Here is a 22,182-nt window from a genome sequence, read left to right as displayed (position 1 = left end):
AAAAATATAGAGGGTGCCAAAAAAATGTATACACATTTTAAGAAAGGAAAAAAACTGTTAATTGTAATACTCAATATATACTGATAACCAAAGATGAATACAAATCACTTTTGACTTCTGCAATTAGAAGAGGTGCTCAGAATGGTTACCATCAGTGTCCAGACACTTCTGATTACAATGAACTACTTCTTGAGCATAGATAACATCTCTTAAAAAGTCTATACATTTTTTTGGCACCCCCAGTATACGAGTATATACATATTTGTATAAAATTAGGTTCCCAGTCAAATACACCAAGTTTTAAAGTCCTTAGGACCAAGATTTCAGATTAGGGTAAAAATAAGTTTCTCTCATTATCATCATGTCTTCAAAATTCAGAGAAATGTATTTATATGTAACTGTTACTATGTATGTCCATTCTGTCTTTTATATGTTTATCTCATATATCCATGAGATTTTCAGTTTTTTACCTACTAATACTTTTGTTGTGATAAAATGGATTTGAAGTTCACTTCAAAGAAAAGAAACTTATTTTCTCAGTAGTTTTTCTTCTGCCTTTTCCTTTTGTAAATTTTTTAAAATAAAAATTTAAGAGATTATTGACAAATATAGTAGTTGGGCTGTACAGTTTTTATTTTGGGTAAATATGAAACGGAACTTTTACAACGAGATAACCTTTACTAGCTTAATTATACCTCCTCTAAGAACTAGTAGCTCAGATTTTGATATAGATCATAACTTTATTTTTTATTTAACCTTTTATCGTGAGTATACAAATCAGGATCCTCTCCACCATGCACCTGATTGATATGTCTCTTAAGTTTCTTTCTTTTTAATTAAAGTTTATTGGGGTGACATTAGTGAAATTACATAGATTACAGGTGTACAATTCTGTAATCCATATATATTATATATCATCATCTATATATCACATTGTGTGTTCACCACCCAGTCAGTTCAGTTCACCTTCCATCACCCATATATTTGATCCCTTTTACCCTCATCTACCACCCCCTTCCTGCCTTACCCTCTGGTAACCACTAAACTATTGTCTGTGTTGTCTATGTGTTTTTGTTTATTTGTTTGTCTTGTTCCTTTGTTGTTTTCAGTTTTATATCCTACATATCAGTGAAATTATATGGTTCTCGACTTTTTCTGTCTGACTTACTTTGCTTAGCATAATAATCTCAAGTTCCATTCATGTTGTCGCATATGGCACTATTTCATTCTTTTCTGGAACAAATGAAATAATTATAATGGAATAGTATTCCATTGTGTATATATGCCACATCTTCTTTATCAAGTCATTTATCGAAGGATACTTTGGTTGTTTCTGTGTTTTGGCCACCGTAAATAAAGCTGCAGTGAATATCGGAGCACATATATCTTTGCGGATAAATGTTTTCAGATTTTTTGGGTAGTTTCTTTTAATTTACATTAGTTTTTCAATCTTTTAAAAAAACTCCATGCTGTATATTTATTTTAAAAATGGAGTTATTCTAAATTCAACTGACCACATACTTAAGGTGTCATTTCTCACATTTGTCTAATGGCTTGGTTAGATTTATGTCCGATTTTCTTGTTGCATCGCGTCAAGATGTGTATAATGTCTGCTTTACTTAACTTTTAGTAGGGTTGATTAGTGTGCGTATACAGACCTAACACAAATGAGTATATATATTTACCAAAATACTCGTGCAGGAATTCTCATAGCAGCCCAAATGCCTATTAACAATAGAATGGGTAAATAAGCTTTATTTGTGTATGGTGGAATACTATATAGCAATAAAAAGGAAGAAATTAACAGAGATGCGACAACACTTAACATTTCTCACAGAAATAATACTGACTGAAAAGAATTGACACCATGGAAAGCATATTGTATGATGTCAGATATAAGAAGTTCAAAAGTGGGCAAAATTAATGTCTCATTTAAACATATTGTAATACAGACCAATGAAATAATACTACCCATTAAGTCCTTACCCCCACTGATTGAGATAGCTTCTTAATCATATACAGTTTCTATAGGCATTAGGGTGTATTTCTATATCTTGTTCCATTGGTCTGTCTATTCGTATGCTTATATCATTGTTTTCATCATAGTGGTTTTATAGCGTGTTTTAATACCTGACAGAGCTTGTACCTTTCTCCGATCATTGATCTTCCTTTTCAGGATTTTTCTAGCTATTCTTGCTTATTTATTCTTTCAAATTAACTTTATAATCAATTTGTCTTTCTTCAGGAGAAAAAACCCTAAAGGTATTTTCATTAGGGTTGCATTAAATTAATAGATTATTTTAGAGAGTATTTTGATGTTCAAACACCTTTATGATGTTCACTGTTTCTTTCCAGGAACATGGTTTTTGTCTTTCCTGTTCACTTTGCTTCTTTCAGGAATGTTTTGCAGTATTCCTTATATAGGTTTTGTACTGTTCATTGTTGTTGTTAAATTTAAACCTATTTAATTTTTGCTGTTGTAAATGGGGTCTTTCTAGTTTTACTTCATTTTTTTAAATTCACGATTTCTTCTTACTGGTTATTGTATATATGAGGGCTTGATTTCTATATGTAATTGTATATCCTGCTATTTTACTACATTTTCTTGATAGAAATAACTTTTCCATAGATTACTTTGAGTTTTTCAATCAAATATATTATTTGAAAATTGAGGTAGAGACAGCCCCCTGCCCAAGCCCCAGTTGTTATACTTTTAATTGCTTTCTCTAGTCTAATTGCATTGGTAGGTACCTAAATAATGTTATACAGCTGTAGAGTCCTTATTTTTACTGACTTTGGTGGGGAAATCTTTAGTGTTTCCCCATTAAGGCGCTGACTTTTTTTTTTTAACAACTGTATTTATGAGGGTGATAATTTATATACTATAACACCTATTGCAACTGTACAATTCAGTGATTTTTTTTTTTTAAAGTAAATTTATAGGATGGAGCAACCATCATCACAGTCCAGTGTAGAACATTTCTATCATTCCAAAATGTTTCCTTCTGTTCTTTTACAATGACTTTTATGTTGATAGGTAGATGAGGATATATTTATGTGTGTGTGTTTATGTGCAAATATGTATATCCTATACCTGTGTAAATATATCATTTAAGGAATTAACATTAATTCCTATTTTACTTCTTGTTTTTAGTTCAAATGAATAATGTTTAAAAGCTTTCTTTTTGGCACATATTAAATCAGCAGGCCCAAGTTGTAGTCTGTCTTGGCATAATGAAAAAAGTCTCCTTACAATAAAGTGCTGAAATATTACAATAAAAATTTTATATGACTAGAGGAAGATAGCATTTCATATTCTGAAACATTTTGTCCCATGTTGTTTTTAAAGAGGATGGCATTCCCTGTGGACATGCTGGATAATTGCAGTCACGAGGAACTGGAAAATTCTGCTGAAGATTATATGTCAGATCTAAGGTGTGGGGACCCTGAAAATCCTGAGTATTTTTCTCTTCTTAATGTTACGGTAAGGTGGTGAGCAGTAATTTTTATCAGTCTTTTCAGTTGAGTTATACATGAAATCAATACCCTTTTTAAAAATCACTTTAAAGTGTTAACTAATCACTTTGAAATTTTTATCAGAAGACTACCAGTAAAATGTATAAATACTGATTGATTAGTACAATAGCATGATACAGTTTTAAAAAGAAACTCTACAGGTTATTGCTTAATATTTGTATTATGCCTTTAAAATTATATGTAAGTAGTTTACCAGTTCTGCTAAGACTGGTTTTCATATTTGAGCTAACTCAGTTAAATTTTTTTTGGAATTTGTGATTTTAGAAATTTTTTGAATAAAAAATCAGCAAAACACTAAATTACATATTTTTGTGTCACAAATCTTCTCTTTTCTAAAGTATTAAGAAAAATTTTTAATTAGTAAGCTGTGATATATTATGATAGATCATTAGACTTGGAATCATTAGAATTTCACTGTGAGCTTGATGGTAGGCAAATTCTCTAACCTTTGTAAGTCTCAGATTTTTCTTCAGGAAAATTATGATGATGTAAAGGATTTGTTAAAGTCTCCTCTAGTACCAATATTTCATAATTCTCCGAATTGTAATATTGTCTGTAAATGGGGAATTAGTATTGGATTAATGAAGGCAAAAATGTTTTAAAGTATTGCATGCATCTCGAAAAAATAGGAAAAATAAATTCACCTATCTGGTATCTTTTAAAATGGAATTCCCCACCCATCCCCAAATAGTCTAAATAACAGATGATAAACTATAGTTGTTTTTTAATGACTTTATGGACCATATCATGCTTTTATTTTTATTTAGACTTGTGATAGAGCAAAGTAATATTTATTGAAATAAACTTTCATTTCCCCCCCCAAGTTAATAAAATTCCTACAAAAGGGAATTCTATCTGATTTAAGTTTTTTTTTGAGACTAGAAATATCTTCTATGAAATGAAGTTATATAATTAGCATTAATGTAGAAGAAGTTAATACTTTGGTTAGAAACACGGTGTTTTTATCCTGTATTTTCTTAACTAATCTTCAATCAATTCTCATTTCAGATTCCTATTACCCTGTCAAACGTAGGCTTTGTACCTCTTTATGGTGGAAATCAGACCCAGAAAATTCTTGCTCTTTTTGCACCTGAGGACTCACTCACAGGTCTCCTTTTTGCTTAATCTTTTTTTTTTTTTTTTTTTTTTTTAGATTTTATTGGGGAAGGGGAACAGGACTTTATTGGGGAACAGTGTGCACTTTCAGGACTTTTCTCCAAGTCAAATTGTTGTCCTTTCAATCTTAGTTGTGGAGGGTTCTGTTCAGCTTCAAGTTGTTGTTCTTTCAGTCTTAGCTGTGGAGGGTGCAGCTCAGCTCCAGGTCCAGTTGCCGTTGCTAGTTGCAGGGGTCACAGCCCACCATCTCTTGCGGGAGTCGAACAGGCAACCTTGTGGTTGAGAGGACGCACTCCAACCAACTGAGCCATCCGGGAGCTCAGCGGCAGCTCAGCTCAAGGTGCCATGTTCAATTTTAGTTGCAGGGGGCGCTGCCCACCATCCCTTGCGGGAGTCGAGGAATTGAACTGGCAACCTTGTGGTTGGGAGCCCACTGGCCCATGTGGGAATCGAACCTGTGCCTTCGGAGTTAGGCGCACGGAGCTCTAACCGCCTGAGCCACTGGGCCGGCCCCCTTTTTGCTTAATCTTTGTAAATTGAGGAATTTTTCTCCAATTAGAAATTTATTAAGAGGTAGCTACATGAAAAAATTTTTTAAAAAGAAAAGTTGTTTCAAACTGTAAATTTAGGAAAATGTAATTTTCAGTTGCTTGTAATTAAATGTTTAATGAGTAAAATAAATTTGACCACATTATATGGGTGTATTTAAGGGTCTCTGTATAAACCTTAGCAAATAGTAATATTGTATACTTTAAGACTTAAATGTTAATAATCATTTATTCTGTTTCAGCTGTGGCACTTTACCTTGCTGATCAGTGGTGGGCTATTGATGACATTGTGAAAACATCTGTCCCTTCTAGAGAGGGGCTTAAGCAGGTAATAAGATCCTATAATTTTACTATAATTTTACAAGTCTTTCATATGAGGCCATTTCACAATATATTTCCCATAAGCTGATAACTTTTGAAATTATTGAGCTCTTTTCCATTTTCATATAACCAGGTTGTATTAAACCCTTAGAGTTTCATGTTGTGATGAAACTGGCACTCAGTTTGGGCTTTCTCAATTTTATGTGGTTCTAAAAGTATGTGAGAATTGGGTGAGGAAGAATGAATGCCTATGGGTTAGTTGAGCTGTAGTTACCCATGTCAGCTTCAGATTCTGATTTTTTTAATTGGGTAGAGAAAAAGCTAGTTCTCTCTCTGTGTGGTCACTTATGTTCCCTGTCTCTAGGTGAGACTGACCAGGAAACATGTTTATCATAGGGCCATTTTGGGAGGTCTATTTGGTGTTCTAAACAGTGGGGTGGAAGGGAGGTCCTCAATAGCATACTGCAAAAGTTTGTCTTTTTTTCTGTCCTGGTCACCGTTTTATCAGTCAGTTTTAGAGGAAGACGTAGATGGCATACTTATCAATTTTTCATGCCACAATGCTGAATGGTAGAGCCAATCTGTGAAAGGCAGAATTGAGAAACAAAGAGGAGGGATCTAACATGATGAAAATAGATAGGGATAAATGTAAAGTAATACGCATAGGTTCAAAAAATTAACTGTACCATGTGTGCTATAAAGACCAAACTGAAACAGCGGCACATAGAAAAAGATTGGGCTTTAGTTAAATAGAAGTAAATCAAGATAAGCAAAAAAGCTAATAAAAAACCCCTGAAGTTTATGCAGAAAGCCCCATTGTCTTAGCAATATCTTCAATGTTTGTATCTGTACTATCTGAATGCCCATCAGATATTAGGGACCTGGAGCAATTGCAAGGGACAGGACTGGAATGGCAGGAGTCCCCAAAATTGCATTAGGTTAGTTTTGTTCTTCATTATGAAATTTAGGGTGATATCATGGCAGTCTTCAAAATCTGTAGGCTGTATGGCTTCAGAATATCAAAGCATAGTCTTTGGGAAATAGATTTTAGCTCAGTATGAGAAAGAATTTTATGCTGGTCAGAGCTGTTCAAGGGAGCAAATAGGTTGCCTTGTAAGCTGGCGAGCTTTGTCATTTCGTGTGTGTGGTATTGGAGATCCCCTACTGGGGATGTTTTTGGGAGTGATGTTCATATGGTTAATGCTTTCTCTCTCCACTCACCTAATCAGAGGGCACTCTTGTTTTTCTTTAAGGAGACTTAGGGGAAAATAGACTTTACAGGTAGAACTCTCGTTTTTAGCAGTGAAAGATGTCTATGGGGGAAACATGGTTATTGTCAGAAAGTTGGTGAGGTCTCCCTGTGACCATGTAGCCCTGCAGGTAAGTGAGGCCCAGTTTCCATTCTGTGATTGTCTCAAGTATGTTTTCACTAGACTTCCTTGGTGCCACTGTCATGACTCATCTGGCCTGGCAGAGGGGGTGTATGTGTGTGAAGAGGTGGTGGGTAGAAAGGTGGGTATTCCTTATAGTGACACAACGAAAACACGACTGTTAAATGAACGTTTTACCTGGAAGAGGTGAGACAGATTCCTTTCCCAAGAGCATAATTATGGCTTTGCTCATCAAATGAGGTAACTGTTCTTAAAGTCTTCAGGGGATAACATGAAGCTTTCTCTCCTTTTTTTTTTTCTTGTTTTTAATGTGGGGGCTGAAATGGGGTGAAAAGAGGTTGAAGCAGTAGAGGTGGTGGGGGCAGCAGTTAGGGTGGGTGAGACCCTTGATCTGGACAGCTGGAAGCAGAAAGCAAGCATTGAGTGTGAAAGAGGAGATACTGAGATTGATGCTCTGGAAACCCATTTTGCCTGTTTCAGAATTTTGCTGAGTGGCATTATTATTCCACGCATAATACATGTCTATAGAGATGGATTGTTATTGGCATGAATGATTAGCCTTATCTTTGTGATAATAAAATGTTTTACAAATCTCTTTGAATATATTCAAAGTGCTTTGAATGCCAGTATGAGGTAGGAAGCAAGGCAAGGTGAATGGCATCTCTGAATTGATGCATATTTTTATAACTGGTGTGCCTGGTGTTTGACTCTCTTTGTAGGTGAGAACTCTTGGGGAGAGAGTGGTTCTGTATGTTCTGAATCGAATTATTTATAGAAAACAGGAAATGGAGAGAAATGAGATCCCATTTCTGTGTCATAGCAGTACTGATTATGCTAAGATTCTGTGGAAGAAAGGAGAGGCCATTGGATTTTATTCAGTTAAGCCTACAGGTGAGTCTTTAAACATTATTTAAACTATGTATTATGGAAACCTCCTTTTTAGACCCCAACTGTATCAAAATCCCTTTTAAATGAATCTCTAGAATGCAAATTGAGGTGATTTTACTTAATATTTCTTGGCGATACTTTGATTCTATCATTCAACAAAAGTGAGGATTATTAGGAAAGTCTTTTGAAACAACAAAATAAAAATAAATATTTGGCAGAAAGGAAGATGTATGTGGAGAGAGCGCCTCAAATTTGTCCATCGTGGCCTCCATCTTGGCCTCCTCCCATGTCCTTCCCTTTATTGATGGGTTGTTGTTTACTTTGATTCTGCTACTGTTACTCCTTTTAAAACTCTTGTTTACCTGTGGACCAAATGCCCATCCCTTTTCTGCTTAGTGCAGTTGATTCAGCCTGACATATTAAAGCCAGCTTTGCTAATTACCATGAAAAAACAGAGTATTTTAATATATTTAGAGACCCCAAACAGCTTTGAAATAATGAACCTTCTAAAGTTTGTATTTCTGATCCTAAGACCCAGCTATACCCTACTCCTAAAAGGTTAGTGCAGCAGCATCTTTTTTTTTTTTTTTTTAAAGATTTTATTGGGGAAGGGGAACAGGACTTTATTGGGAACACTGTGTACTTCCAGGACTTTTTTCCAAGTCGAGTTGTTGTCCTTTCAATCTTAGTTGTGGAGGGTGCAGCTCAGCTCCAGGTCCAGTTGCCGTTGCTAGTTGCAGGGGCTCAGCCCACCATCCCTTGCAGGAGTCGAGGAATCGAACTGGCAACCTTGTGGTTGAGAGCCTGCGCTCCAACCAACTGAGCCATCCAGGAGCACCTTTGATACTTCTCTATGAATTGCCTCACATCCTTACTATTTTTATTCTTTCCTGCTTTAAGCTCTGGCTCTTATCTACCAGATAACAATGGAATTAGGTGTGCTTATACTAGCCTTTGAATCAGTAACCATTTAATTTAGCCTGGAAGTATTTTTTCTACAAAGGAAGCCCAGCCATAAAGTATTTTAGAAAAGTTGTCCAAAACAAATACTAAAACACTTTGTGATAGAACTATTCCCGATGTACATATCAGGAAAAAAACTGTACCAGCAGAAAGATAAAATCTTTATTAAACAAATTTCTAGTTGAATGAAAGCCTTATGAAGTCATTTATTATTTACGATTTTTAAATTAAATAGCAAATCAGTATATGGGGATAATAGTTGGGATATAAAAATAGCCTTGATATGTAAAAGGAGGCTTTGTTTATGAAGTTAAGTCCCATTATAGTACAAAGAAATTCAAGAAACTACGTAAATTCTTTTCTGCCTGAAGTAAGAGATCACTTACTATTTGTTTTTTGCGTTAGATAGATGTCAGCTTATTAAAAATAGAACAATAGATTATTGTGTGATACATGGCATATAACTCTAAGGGAGCCCACAAATTGAGTAACATCACTATAACAAAAGATTTTCTGGTCCTGTCTACAGTTATTAAGCACTTTAATCTATAAAAATAAAAAAAAAAATAGGAATAGGATTAATGCTGAACCTTGTCTCATCCTGGTAGTAATATTCATTCATGGACTCATAAACCAGTAAAAAAAGGTAAGCCCCATCTATTTCTAAAAGAGATCTATTTTCAATAAAATACTATTTTTTGCTTAATAATTAGTTTTTCAAATGTATAATATACCTTAATCCATCATGTCCTAATAGTAATAACAATGATAACTCAAAATTTCTTTTGGGTTGATACTTAGAACCTTATGGTCACAGGAAATTTAAAAATTTTATATTTATATACAGATACGTTTTTACAGAGAATAATTATTGGATAATCAAACTTCCAAGTAAAGCAATATATTACATAGGATAACATTCTGTAGAATAAATATAATAGAAATAGAAATTGAAGGAGAAAAACGAAACAATGTAAAATTTTTGAGTGCTAAAGAATGGTTAGTTCAATAGTAAAGGAATAGTTTATTTAATGTATGATGACAGTTATCAAATTGATAATAGTTTTTAGGCTCCACTTGATACATTTACAAGAGTAATATAATTTTTGTTTTTCTTTAAGTCAATATTATTTGTTAATTGCAAAGGGAAAAATAGCAAATATACATAGGGAATTCTGGCAGAAATGTAAACTAATAGATTATGGTTAACATCACCAGGAATAAGACATATTAACATATCTGTGTTATTTTTGCCCAAAATGTGTAATGCGTAACATCAATTTTATCATGAGAACACATTAGACAAGGCCAAATCGAAGGTTATTCTACAATATAACTGAACTGATTAGTAATCGCCAAAAGTGTCAAAATCATGAAAGACAAGGAAAGGTAGAGGAATTATCAAAAACCAGGGTTTAAGGAGACATTAAACCAAGTGCACTGAATCCTGGATTGGATTCTGAAATAGAAAAAGGATATTAGTGGAAAAACTGGTAAAATTTGGATAAGGTCTATAATTTAGTTAACATTAGGTTGGTGCAAAGTAATTGTGGTTTTTGCAATTGTTTTTAACCTTTTAAACCGCAATTATTTTTGCACCTACCTAATAATATTTTATCAGTGTTGATTTCTTGGGTTTGATAATAGTACTTGGGCTCTGTAAGATGTTAATGGTAGGGGAATATTGATGAAGGGTACATGGGAACTGTATGTTTTTGCAACTTTTCTTTGAGTCTAAAAATATTTTTAGGATAAAGTGTTTTTAAAAAGTTAATATTGAAATATGCTAGAAATTATGTCCTTTGTAATTACTGAAACTTAAGATGAAAACTTCAGATGTTACCAAAGGTGTGTGAATACATGGTATTTTGAATTTATGTAATGGTTACATGAGCTAAATAACTTTGAGGTATTTTGACTTGACCAAGAAAAAAAAAATCTAAAGTACCTGTATAAGTGATTCCTCTGGGAAAGGGTTCAGCCAGGGCATCCTGCTGTGAAGTGCATTGTCAGCAATCACCACCATGCACACAGAGTTTCTAACGGGCTTTTTAGTGTTTCATTCCTAACTATAAACAGCTTAGTTAGGAAAAGCCACTGATATGAAAGATGGAGATCAAAACAAAAACGAATACAAATATTTTAGAAGAGACAATGTGAAAAAATAAAACTCAATATTTTTGGAAGGTGAGAGTTATTACATTCATGAAATGAGAACAGGATATATTAGAATGTCCGTAGAGCTCTTGGAAATTAAAAATTCAATGTAAGGAAGATAAAGTTGAGGAAGTTGATCAGAAAGGAGAGCAACAACAACAAAAACTCCTAAATGATGGAAAATAGGAAAGAAGGGATAAAATTAGAGGAGCAGTCTGAATATTAGATGTTTCAAAAGGAGCAAACAGAGAAACAGAGAGTCACCAATAAAATAATTCAAGAAAATTCCTCAGGACCATAGGACGTGCATGTCTAATTTAAAAAGGCCCATTGAGCATCCATCACAATAAGTTAAAATAGACCCACACTGAGGTAAATTATTGTGAAATTTCAGAAGCTCTGGGATAAAGGAAAGACTTTGTAAGCCTCCAGTGAGTGAGAGAAAGATTTATACAAAGGATCAAGAATCTGAATGATTAGATTTCTCAACAGCAACACTGAACACTAGAAAGTGGAACAATGCCTTTAAGATACTGAGGGAAAATGATTTCCAATGTAATTCGGTGCTCAAATTATCAGTGACGTCTGAGAGTAAAAGGAAATTTTTACATTGTTAATTAAAAATAAATTACCTCTCCTGCATCCTTTTTTAGTAAGCTAGTTGAGTTGATGCTCTACTAAAATAAGGAAGTAAATCAAGAAAGAAAGATATCTGATCAGGAAAATAAGGAGAGAAAGTATTAGGTTTGTGTGAAAGTAATAATAATTAAAAATAATTGTAAAAATCGCATTTACTTTTGCACCAACCTAATAGATCCCCAAATCACAGTTATGTAATAGTTGTGGAGCGCAGCTCTGTCCAGATTGGTAGACACTACGTTTATGTGTCTATTTAAATGAAAATTAAATAAAATTAAAAATTCAGTTTCTCAATCACTAGCCATATTGGAAGTGTTCAATAGCCACATGTGGCTAGTGGCTATCACATTGAACAGTAGAACAAATTCCATCATTAGAGAAAGTTTTAGACAGCAGTTTTCTAGATATTGTAGCAGGTCAGAAAGCTCTGGGACATTGATTGAACAATATGGAATATCTGATGTGTTTGAACTTACCAAAATAAGATTTACATAGTTATGGGAGACTTTGGGGGATAAGGTAGAGGTAAAAAATAGTTAATGATAAATCATTAATCAGACAAATCAAAAGCAGTGCAGGAAAAGAAAACAATCATACTATGTGACTCAGTTGTCAAAAGAATATAAATATATACCCTCATAATGTAAATACTGAAAATTGATCTAACCAGAATTACAAATTACTATATTGGGGTAATGGGGCAGGACGTGTTTATAATGGAGTTAGGATTGGGGTGTGTGAATGTATGTCAGAGCCAGATTCTCATTTTTCATACTGGAAAGTCAGTTGTTTATGCCTAAAATGGAAAAATCAAGAAGTAGTTAAGTGATTTAGAGATATGGAAGTAAATACTAAAAATACCAGTTTAATGATTTCAAAGTGGTGGTTTCTAGGGAATGGAAAGTGTGTTTGTGTGCAGGACTGCTTTTTTTCCCAACAAGTCCTATAGGGCTGTTGTACTGTAAACAATGTACATGTAAAACTTTGATTAAAAACAAAAACAGAACATTTTTAAACATGGAACTATTCCCAGAGTCTTATTAATGTCTACCACAAAACGAGCTGAACTTTATAAATCCTCACAGGATCTATAATGATCAGGTCCACCTGTTAAAAGGGCTGTTCTAACTAGAAAATTGCTAATGAAAGAAAGCTCACACAGTTAACGAAAAATGAAATAAAACAAGAAACCCACTTGTTAATTTAGTGGAAGTTTTGTAAATGTTTGCCCTGTGTCAAGAAATACAAAAAATATAAATTTGTATAAATCGGGTATCACATGTTAGTATAGACAAGCTGAGAGAAAAAGACAGAATTGAGGGCACTATTGTTAGCTGTTATTTTGGAAATGTCCATTATTATTTGGCTTCAACTGTGTGAACCACCTTGATCCAATTTGAAGACCCACATTTTGGGAAAACACAATCAAAGAACCATATGGGGGAAGCACAATCTAATCAACAAGTACTATAAATCAGTTTGTTGACTCACTGCTGAAGGGATTTATGGTTAATACTAGGGGACATATTTTTGGTTTTTGTAATCTCCATTTGGGATAATTTATAATGGAAGCATTTGTTTCCTCTCTTCATTTGCTAGCCAGCTTTTCTTACGACTTTTTACCTTTTTTACTGAGCGCTGTATCTCTGATCTTCCCTCCTTTTTTGGACAGATTACACACTTCCTTTTCACTAAAATTCAAATTTTTGGCCCTTCTTCTGGTCCTAAGATTGTTTTAAGGAATATCAAAATTGTGATATAAAGTAAGGATTCCTTGTATAGCTAATGGCAAAACAGCAGAAGTTTGTGTTGGAGAAGGATTAAGGCTGTATTTTAGGGCGTTGAGTCTGTCTAGGTATAATCCTTTTTTTAAGGACAGGAGCAAAGGCATGGGGGAGTCCCACACTACACTGTGGCTGCCTGAAATGTGTCATGGGGAAATGAGGTGGCTACTTTGTTTTTAGGTGAAGTTCTAGCAATCTAAGAAAGCACATGCTTTTTTTTTTTTGCACATGCTTTCTAATAAAGGTTCTGTTTATTGGGGAGGTAGGGCTGATTGCATACTCAGTGTAGATACAGGGATGACTGGTCATTGGTTCAGACCTCAAAGCACCAGAAATCTAGTGGATGAGACAGAAAACTAGTCAGTCAACAACTAATCACAATTCAGTTTGATAAGTACTATATTTGAGGTATCAACAATAGTAGTCATCGAAGAGTGGAGCAGTTAATTTTGCCTGGAGGAATGTGTCACTGAGAAAGTGATATTTAAAAGTGGTTTTGACTGCGCTGCGCACCTGAAACCAATATAATATTGAATGTCAAGTATAATTAAAAATATCTATAGATCTATATCTATATCTATAGATATATATAGTCATGGGATGTAAAGTACAGCATAGGGAATATAGTCAATGGTATTGTAATCGCTATGTACGATGTCAGAGGGGTAGTAGACTTGGGGGGTGTTATCACTTTGTGAGGGGTATAAATGTCTAATCATTTTGTTGTTTTGCATACCTGAAACTAATAAAAAAAGGAAAAAAGAAAAGTGGCTTTGAAGTATAAGTAGGGTGTCAGTAGACGAAAGGGGAAGGAAAAGAACATTCTTAGTAAACATATGAATGAAATACAAATATATGAAAGAAGTCACAGAATCATGAAAGTTCAAGATGTATTTGGGAAAGTACCCTGAATAAGCTGGTGGGATTAAAGGGTAGGGATTGTGGAGTGGGGTGAGGGGAAGATGGCGGTCCCCTTGTGAACAGTCTTAAATGCCATACTAAAGTTTGGAATTTTATCTTACTGGCAAGAAAATTATCAAAGAATTTTATGGAGAGGTAACATGATTAAATATTTTAGATAATTTTTGCAGCACTTGGTGATGGGTAGGGAAATTGTATTCTGAAGTGAAGGAAGTCAATTAAAAGAGTTATTTTAGTACTCCAGATGAAAGAAGTAACAATATAAGGAAAGTGGCAGTAGGGATAGAAAACAGATTTTAGGGCGATTATTGTGTGGTGACTCCATTTTCTGTGTGTTGGAAAGGAAAGGGAGTAACCAGTGATGAATCTTGAGGATTTTGGCTTGGGTGCTTAGGTGGGAAGCTATCAACTAAGATCAACTAAGACTGGGAATACAGAAGGAGTAGATTTGGTAATACTTGGGCTCAGTTTGACATGTAAAGTTCAAGTTGGACCACATGAGGAAGATGTGGATATTTAGTTTATGTGGGCCACATAAATCAATGTGGATGAGATCACTCAAAACTATTGTATAAAGTGAGTATTTGTGTTTGTGAATATTGGTGGGAGGATGTAAGCTACTGAAAACAGCCTGAGGTAATGAAACATAATTGTGGAGGAAGTCTGCCACCAGCAAAAGGTACTATCTGCTGAAATGTGATCATTGATTTCCTAAAAGTTAAAAGGATGTATTAATCTCCTGGGAGATAAAAGAAAGGGGAAAGTTAGTTTAGGCTGCTAAGCTGTCTACTAAATATTTGTATTTCTTCTTTTGTATTCTGGTCATTGGCCAGCAGCTGCCCAGTCAGGGATTATATTTTCCAGTCACTTGCACAACTGGGTAGGGTTGTGTAACTGATTCTCCCCAAAAGAATGAAATACGTATGACATCAGGTAAAAGTGGGTAAGATGATTTCCTTTTCCTTATCTGTCTGCTGAATGCAAAGGATTCTGAGAACCTAGGGGTTGGGGAAGCCACAAGATAGAAGGAACCTGAGCTCCTGTGGTAGTCCTTGGCATTTCCATATCAATTTCAGGATCACCTTGTCAGTATCTGTAAAAAATCTACCTGGGATTTTGAATCAATTTGGGTAGTATTGACATCTTAATAATGTTAAGTCTTCTGATCTGTGTTTTCCCGAAAATAAGGCCTAGTTGGACAGTCACCTCTAATGTGTGTTTTGGAACAAAAATTAATATAAGACCTGGTCTTATTTTACTATAATAGAAGACCGGGTCTTATTTTACTATAATGTAAGACTGGGTATAATATAATGTAACATAATATAATATAATATGTATAATATAATACCGGGTCTTATATTAATTTTTGCTCCAAAAGACTCATTAGAGCTGATTATCCGTCTGGGTCAATTTTCGGGAAACACAGTATGAACATGGGATGTCTTTCCATTTATTTACATGTTCATTAATATCTTTTAACAATGTAGTTTTCAGTGTACAAGTTTTGCACTTTTGTTAAATTTATTCCTAAGAATTTTATTATTTGTTAATGTTATTGTAAGTGGAATTGTTTTCTTAATTTTATTTTCAGATTGTTCATTGCTGGTGTATAGAAATACAATTGATTTTTTTGTATCCTGCAACCTTACTGAACTTCTTTATCAGTTTTAATAATTTTTTAGTGGATTCCTTAAGATTTTCTATATATAAAGATCATGTAATCTGCGGATATATTTTTACTTCTTTCTTTCCAATCTGGTGCTTCTATTTTCTTGCCTAATTGCCCTGGCTAGAACTTATAGTACAATGTTGAATAGTGGTGGTGAGGGTGAGCATTTTTTTCTGGTTCTTAATCTTGGAGGGAATCATGGAGTCTTTCACCATTGAGTGTGACATTAGCTGTGGATGTTTGGTATGTAGATCCCATTATCAGGTTAGGGACATTGAATATTTTTATCATGAAAGGTGTTGGATTTTATCACATGCCCTTTTTTCTTCATCTGTTGAGATGAACATGTAGCTTTTGTTTACATTTTACAAGCTCTTCCATTCTTGATCTTGGAGTAAGTCTCATATATTACAGAAATTAAAGATTAGTGGTCATCAGCTTTCAGATAAATGGGAGAAGCATTGGGAGTAGATGAGGTTACTCAGAGGGAGCATATAGAAAGAGGTGGCCAAAGACGGAACTTTGAGGAACATAAATAATCAATTACCATGCGCAGTGCTAAATTTAATTTCATTTAATAAATTTAACGAAAACTTCACCTAAGGTAGAAGTTGTGGTTTTGCTACACTATGTAATTGTGCTATTGTTTGCAGCTGTTGATGTGTCTAAAGACTCTCTGGTAACATGGGAAGTTTTTCTTCCCTTTATGTGATTGCCTTTTATAAGGGTATAACCCTTATATGAAGTATAGGTATTTAAGGTGTAGGCAGAGAAGAGAATTAGCAGTCTTTTGAAATGAGTATGTACATTGTGAATAAATAGTACAAGAAAGTTAAACTTAGTGAACATTACTAGTTCCATAAATTGACCATTTTAACCCTAGGGAGTTTACCTTTTCTCTACTAGAAGGAATATTTATGTGAAAATCAGTCAATATCTAGAAAAAAAAATCAACCTCTGGTAAATTTCTCTTATATAATTAGTATTCTTTTGTAAAGAACCTGAAGTATGCACCACAGTAAATAGCCATATCCCTAGGCTTTGTATTGAGAACTAGAACTAGATGTTGCTTTCTCTTCTCATTTTTGCTTTGTCCTTTGTCCTACTACTTATATAAAGTAATGTCTCTTTTAATTTCGTAATCACTGCTAGCTGTAACTGAGAAAACCCTGATTTCAAGGCATTTAAACTGATAGGGCTACAGCATCTTATTGGTGAGACTACCTGTTAGAATCATACAAGAAAGTTGTATATATTTAAGGTACACAACTTAATGATTTGATATGCAGTGAAGTAGTCACCAAAATCAAGCTAATTAACATGTCTATTGCCTCACATAGTTACCATTTTCTTTCCTTTTTTGTGAGTGGTGATAACACTTAAGATCTAGCTTAATAGCAAATTTCAAGTATACAATCAATATTGTTTACTATAGTTGCTATATAAGATATTTTGATCCTTAATAATATTGGAACTGAATGTCATCAGTTAAGCCCTGTGTGTGTGTGTGTGTGTGTGTGTGTGTGTGTGTGTGTGTGTATGTGTATGTATTTATATACCAATGTGCGTTACCTATTCTAAATTTAAATTAGTTGATAGTCTTGGAGACTATTGCAAAAAGTTATTGAAATTTTCAATTTAATCATAATTCAAATTATTTGGTTGAACTAAAAAAAGTTTTGTTATATCGTTCCACTCATCAAATGCTATGTCAACTTGTGAGATGTTTTTTACTTGAAATTGTGTTTCTTTCTTGAACTACATTATTAGAATGATCAAAAATCACAAATAATCTGACTGAGAATAATAGATTATTTGAGGCCCCAAAAGAGTAGACTATTGACTGCCTTTTATTAAGGGTAGAACCCTTATATGAAGTGTAAGTATTTAGGTATACGCAAAGGAAGAGAATCAGCATGGTTTTTTGAAATGAGTATGTACGTTGTGAGTAAATAGCACAAAAATAATAAACTTCGTGAACATTACTAGTTCATTAATAATTACGAATTAATACTAAACTGAATAGAAAGTGGGATGCCCCACCATTTGCCCTTAACTTATAAGCTACCTTAAGGCATGTTAAAGGACCTAACACATCTATTTAGAAGGTCAGAACCCCAGTGAAGGTTCTTGAAAGTCAAATCAGTATAGCTGTATAAAAAAGAGAGGCATATTTAGATACTATTTCAAATTATTTCTCTTGTTTAATCTTAAGCATAGAGAATATTTTGAAAAGTATATTCACAACAGAAAGATTGCTGACTTAGCTATTTCTAAGACAGATATTTCCAATTAATCCTAATCCATCGTTCTTAAAAATTTGGAGAACTAATTTATTTCTTTGCCATCAGTAAGTAGATAAAAATGAGACTGTACTCACTATGGAAAAAGTAAAGGGAACAGACGAATGTTCAAGTACTAAGGTTGGAATACTTTGTGTATTATGAACTATATACAATGATCAAATACTCTTTTAATTTGAAATTTTAATAGTTGATTAATTTTAAGTTGTGCTGGTCTATAGACAGTGATGCATATTCAAGTATATAGTTCATAAAATGGTGATAGTTATTTGTCCTGCATTAGATGATGATGTAGGCCAACATAAAATACATAGCTCTTCTCATCATCACATGTATACATTCTGATGTATAATACTGCTGGAAAGCATTTTGTGTTATAAAATTGATACAGTATTTTTAACATTCTTCTTGATGTAGTAAATGTTGATGTAAGAAACGTCCCAACATGTAGATAATTTTTATAAGAGTTTATTTGAGCCAAACTGATGAAAATGCTGGGAAGCAAGTTCTCAACAGACTGAGAAAAATGCTTACCAGAATGATCGTTTGCAGTTTCTTGTATGCATTTGGAATTGAGGGAACGTAAGAAAGATTACATGAAAGTGGAAGAAAGCAAGGCAGGGATTGGATTTCAGGATAGTTAACAAGATTATGTGCTTTCTTGAGGGTAGTCACCCTTCTGAGGAGTCTGAAAAAGAGACATTTCAAAAGTGTGTTAACATAGATGCACAAAAATAATGGACGGGCTTGCTTAAGGCAAAGATAAACTTTGCTGAAGAAGTTATATGCCTGGGCCATGACTACCCAGAAAGATCTGCTCAGTTAGGAATTTATGATCAGATCACCCTGTGAAGTTACTTTCAGTTAGTTTTATTAAAGCACCCCCTCTTTGTCCACAGAAAAACCCCAACCATTTTTAGAAAGACTGTTAACTCAAATTTTCTAAATGTATACACATACGTGGTCTTTTAATGTGAAAATTTTTTGGCTTTCTGTTCTTATGATTACAGGAAGCATATGTGCTTCATTTCTTACCCAAAGCTACCAACTGCCAGTTCTTGATACAATGTTTATCAGAAAGAAATATCGAGGCAAAGATTTTGGGCTTCATATGCTGGAGGACTTTGTTGATTCCTTTACAGAAGATGCACTTGGCTTGCGGTATCCACTATCCTCTCTCATGTACACAGGTAAATGGATTGAGTTAAAAAATGTTAAATTTGTCTCATTGTCACTTATGACTTGTTTCTGCGGAATATTTTAAATGTGCATATGTCAATATTAAATAAATTTGGATTCTTTGGCACCTTAGGGCTTAATTTTGCAAATGTGTCCTTACCTCATGTATATGGCTTTTTTGGGGGTGTGGTAGATTTTAAAACAATGGAAATATAAGTCACATACCAGAAAATTCACCTCTTAAAGTTTACAATTCATTGGGTTTTTAGTATAGTCATAGCTGTGTAACCATAACCACTATCTAATTTCAGAACATTCTCATCCCAAAAAGAAATTGTGCACCAATTAATAGTCACTCTCCATTCCCCCATTCCTCCATCTCTAGCAACCTCTAATCTATTTTCTGTCTCATTGAATTTCTCTATTCTGGACATTTCATATAAATGGAAACGTGATATGATTGTATTATAAGCCCTTTGTGTCTAGCTTTTTTCATTTTGCATAAATGTTTTCAAGATTTATTTATGTTGTAGCATGAATCAGTGCTTCTTACCTTTTTATGGTTGAAAAACATTCCATTGTATGGATATGCCACATTTTGTTTATTGTTAGTTGATGGAATTTTGAGTTGTTTCTATTATACATTTTAGCTATTATGAATAATGCTGCTATGAACATTTGTGTAGTTTTGTGTGGACATTTCTCTTGTGTATATACCTAGATGTTGATGGAATTGTTGGGTCATATGGTGACTCTGTTTAACCTCTTGAGAAACTGTCAAAGTGTTTTCCAAAGCAACTGCACCATTTTACATTCCCATAAACAATGTATGAGGGTTATGATTTCTTCACATCCTTGCCAACACTTGTTGTTATCTACCTTTTTTATTATAACCATCCTAATGGGTGTGAAGTTGCATCTCGTAGTTTTGATTTGCATTTGATGTTGAACATCTTTTCATGTGCTTATTGGCATTTGTATGTCTTCCTTGGAGAAATGTCTAGATTATTTGACGATTTTTTCCTCTGGGTTATTTGCGTGTGATAACTTTTTAAATTAAAAAACAAAAAAACTGTAAATTTCAGATATACAAAAAGCTATAAAAAAGTGAAGTAACGAATACTTATGTATCACCAGCAGTACCATCCATGAAATAGGTTATTCACAACATAGTTGTACTCCTACTCAATTAACTTACCACTTCTGTGAAATAAGCACTGTTTTCAATTTGGCATTTGTTTTTGTCATGCGTTTCTTGGACTTTTAATACATATGTATATATTCTCCAACAATATGTCATATTTTAAAACTTTATATTAATGATAGGTACTGTATGAATTTTTCAGCAGTTTACTTTCTTTACTCATCTTTATGTTTGAGATGCATTAATGTGGATTCACATAGCTCTATTTATTCATTTTCACTGCTGTTTAATATTCCATTGTATGGTTATACCATGTCGTGATGTTTTAAAAACTATTAGTGGATTTATGTTTGCATTTATGTAAAGTCCATACAACTACTTTTATTTTATTTTATTCCATTCATTCTCATTTCTGCGTAGTAGTATATTGTGGGAATATACCACAATTTACTTTTTCTTTTTCTTTTTTTTAAAAGATTTTATTGGGGAAGGGGAACAGGACTTTATTGGGGAACAATGTGTACTTCCAGGCCTTTTTTCCAAGTCAAGTTGTTGTCCTTTCAATCTTAGTTGTGGAGGGTGCCGTTCAGCTTCAAGTTGTTCTTTCAGTCTTAGTTGTGGAGGGCGCAGCTCAGCTCCAGGTCCAGTTGCTGTTGCTAGTTGCAGGGGGCACAGTCCGCCATCCCTTGCGGGAATCCAACTGGCAACCTTGAGGTTGAGAGGATGCGCTCCAACCAACTGAGCCATCTGGGAGCTCTGCGGCAGCTTAGCTCAAGGTGCTGTGTTCAATCTTAGTTGCAGAGGGCAGAGCCCACCATCCCTTACGGGAGTCGAGGAAGTGAACTGGCAACCTGGTGGTTGAGAGCCCACTGGCCCATGTGGGAATCGAACCGGCAGCCTTCGGAGTTAGGAGCATGGACCTCCAACTGCCTGAGCCACTGGACCAGCCCCCAACTACTTTTTTCTTAATGAAGTAATATTTAATCCTGGAAAGTAATTTATTTGAAAACTTTTATAAAGTATAATTTACCATTGATATTAGTCTAACATAAGATGTTTATTTCCACAGAAAAAACATTTTTGTTCTAAGTTTTCTCCCTCTTTTTAATATAAAAAATCTAGAAAACAAGAACCAAGTGTTGCGTGCCCATCTTGAGTCATAGTTTCTCTGTAGACCCAATACATGAGAATGGAATGAACCTGTATACCTTTGGGTAATCTGAAAATAGATTTCCCCCTTAAAGTCTAATTATTGTTTTATTAAATTTGGGGAAGAATGCAAACACATCCACTGTAGGAAGAATCTCTTAGCACGTTGTGTACGGCGGGGTTTAAATCCCTCATACCCCTCTGTTCTGGCAGGTTTTTAAAAGAAACTACTTTAAAATGCACTCTTCTCTTTAAAGCATAAATGCTTCTATGTCATTTATTATTTTTCTATGGAATTTTTTAGTATTTACTCACCTATGATGTTAGTAATCCCTCCTGGTGTGATACTGCAGAAAGCAGCTTCCTTTGTTATTAACGAAACACAAATAATTCAATAAAATGTGCAAAGTAAAAAGAGTCAACAGTAAAAACGAGAATGCTCGTTATCCGTCCTTAACGCATGGCTCAGA

General features: G+C 34.2%; 1 protein-coding gene across 6 annotated transcripts in view; it reads left to right on the top strand.

Moving 5' to 3' along the window:
• FAM169A (family with sequence similarity 169 member A) overlaps positions 1-22,182 on the top strand; it is a 53,971-nt gene that overhangs the window by 13,626 nt on the left and 18,163 nt on the right. For 5 of the 6 annotated variants that reach the window (XM_074328824.2, XM_074328826.2, XM_019728128.3 and 2 more), the window contains exons 2-6: positions 3,350-3,484; positions 4,546-4,645; positions 5,444-5,529; positions 7,633-7,804; positions 19,251-19,430. In XM_074328824.2, coding sequence (XP_074184925.2) covers positions 3,353-3,484; positions 4,546-4,645; positions 5,444-5,529; positions 7,633-7,804; positions 19,251-19,430 — 670 coding nt within the window. In that variant the 5' untranslated portion in view covers positions 3,350-3,352. Of the gene's footprint in view, positions 1-3,349; positions 3,485-4,545; positions 4,646-5,443; positions 5,530-7,632; positions 7,805-19,250; positions 19,431-22,182 lie in introns of those variants that run through there. The other variant, XM_074328827.2, reaches the window with a different exon arrangement.

Source organism: Rhinolophus sinicus, chromosome 3, assembly GCF_057876585.1.
Source record: "Rhinolophus sinicus isolate RSI-liver-muscle chromosome 3, RSI-T2T, whole genome shotgun sequence".
In the NCBI taxonomy this organism is placed as follows: domain Eukaryota; kingdom Metazoa; phylum Chordata; class Mammalia; order Chiroptera; family Rhinolophidae; genus Rhinolophus; species Rhinolophus sinicus.
This window is presented reverse-complemented; position numbering and strand designations above follow the sequence as displayed.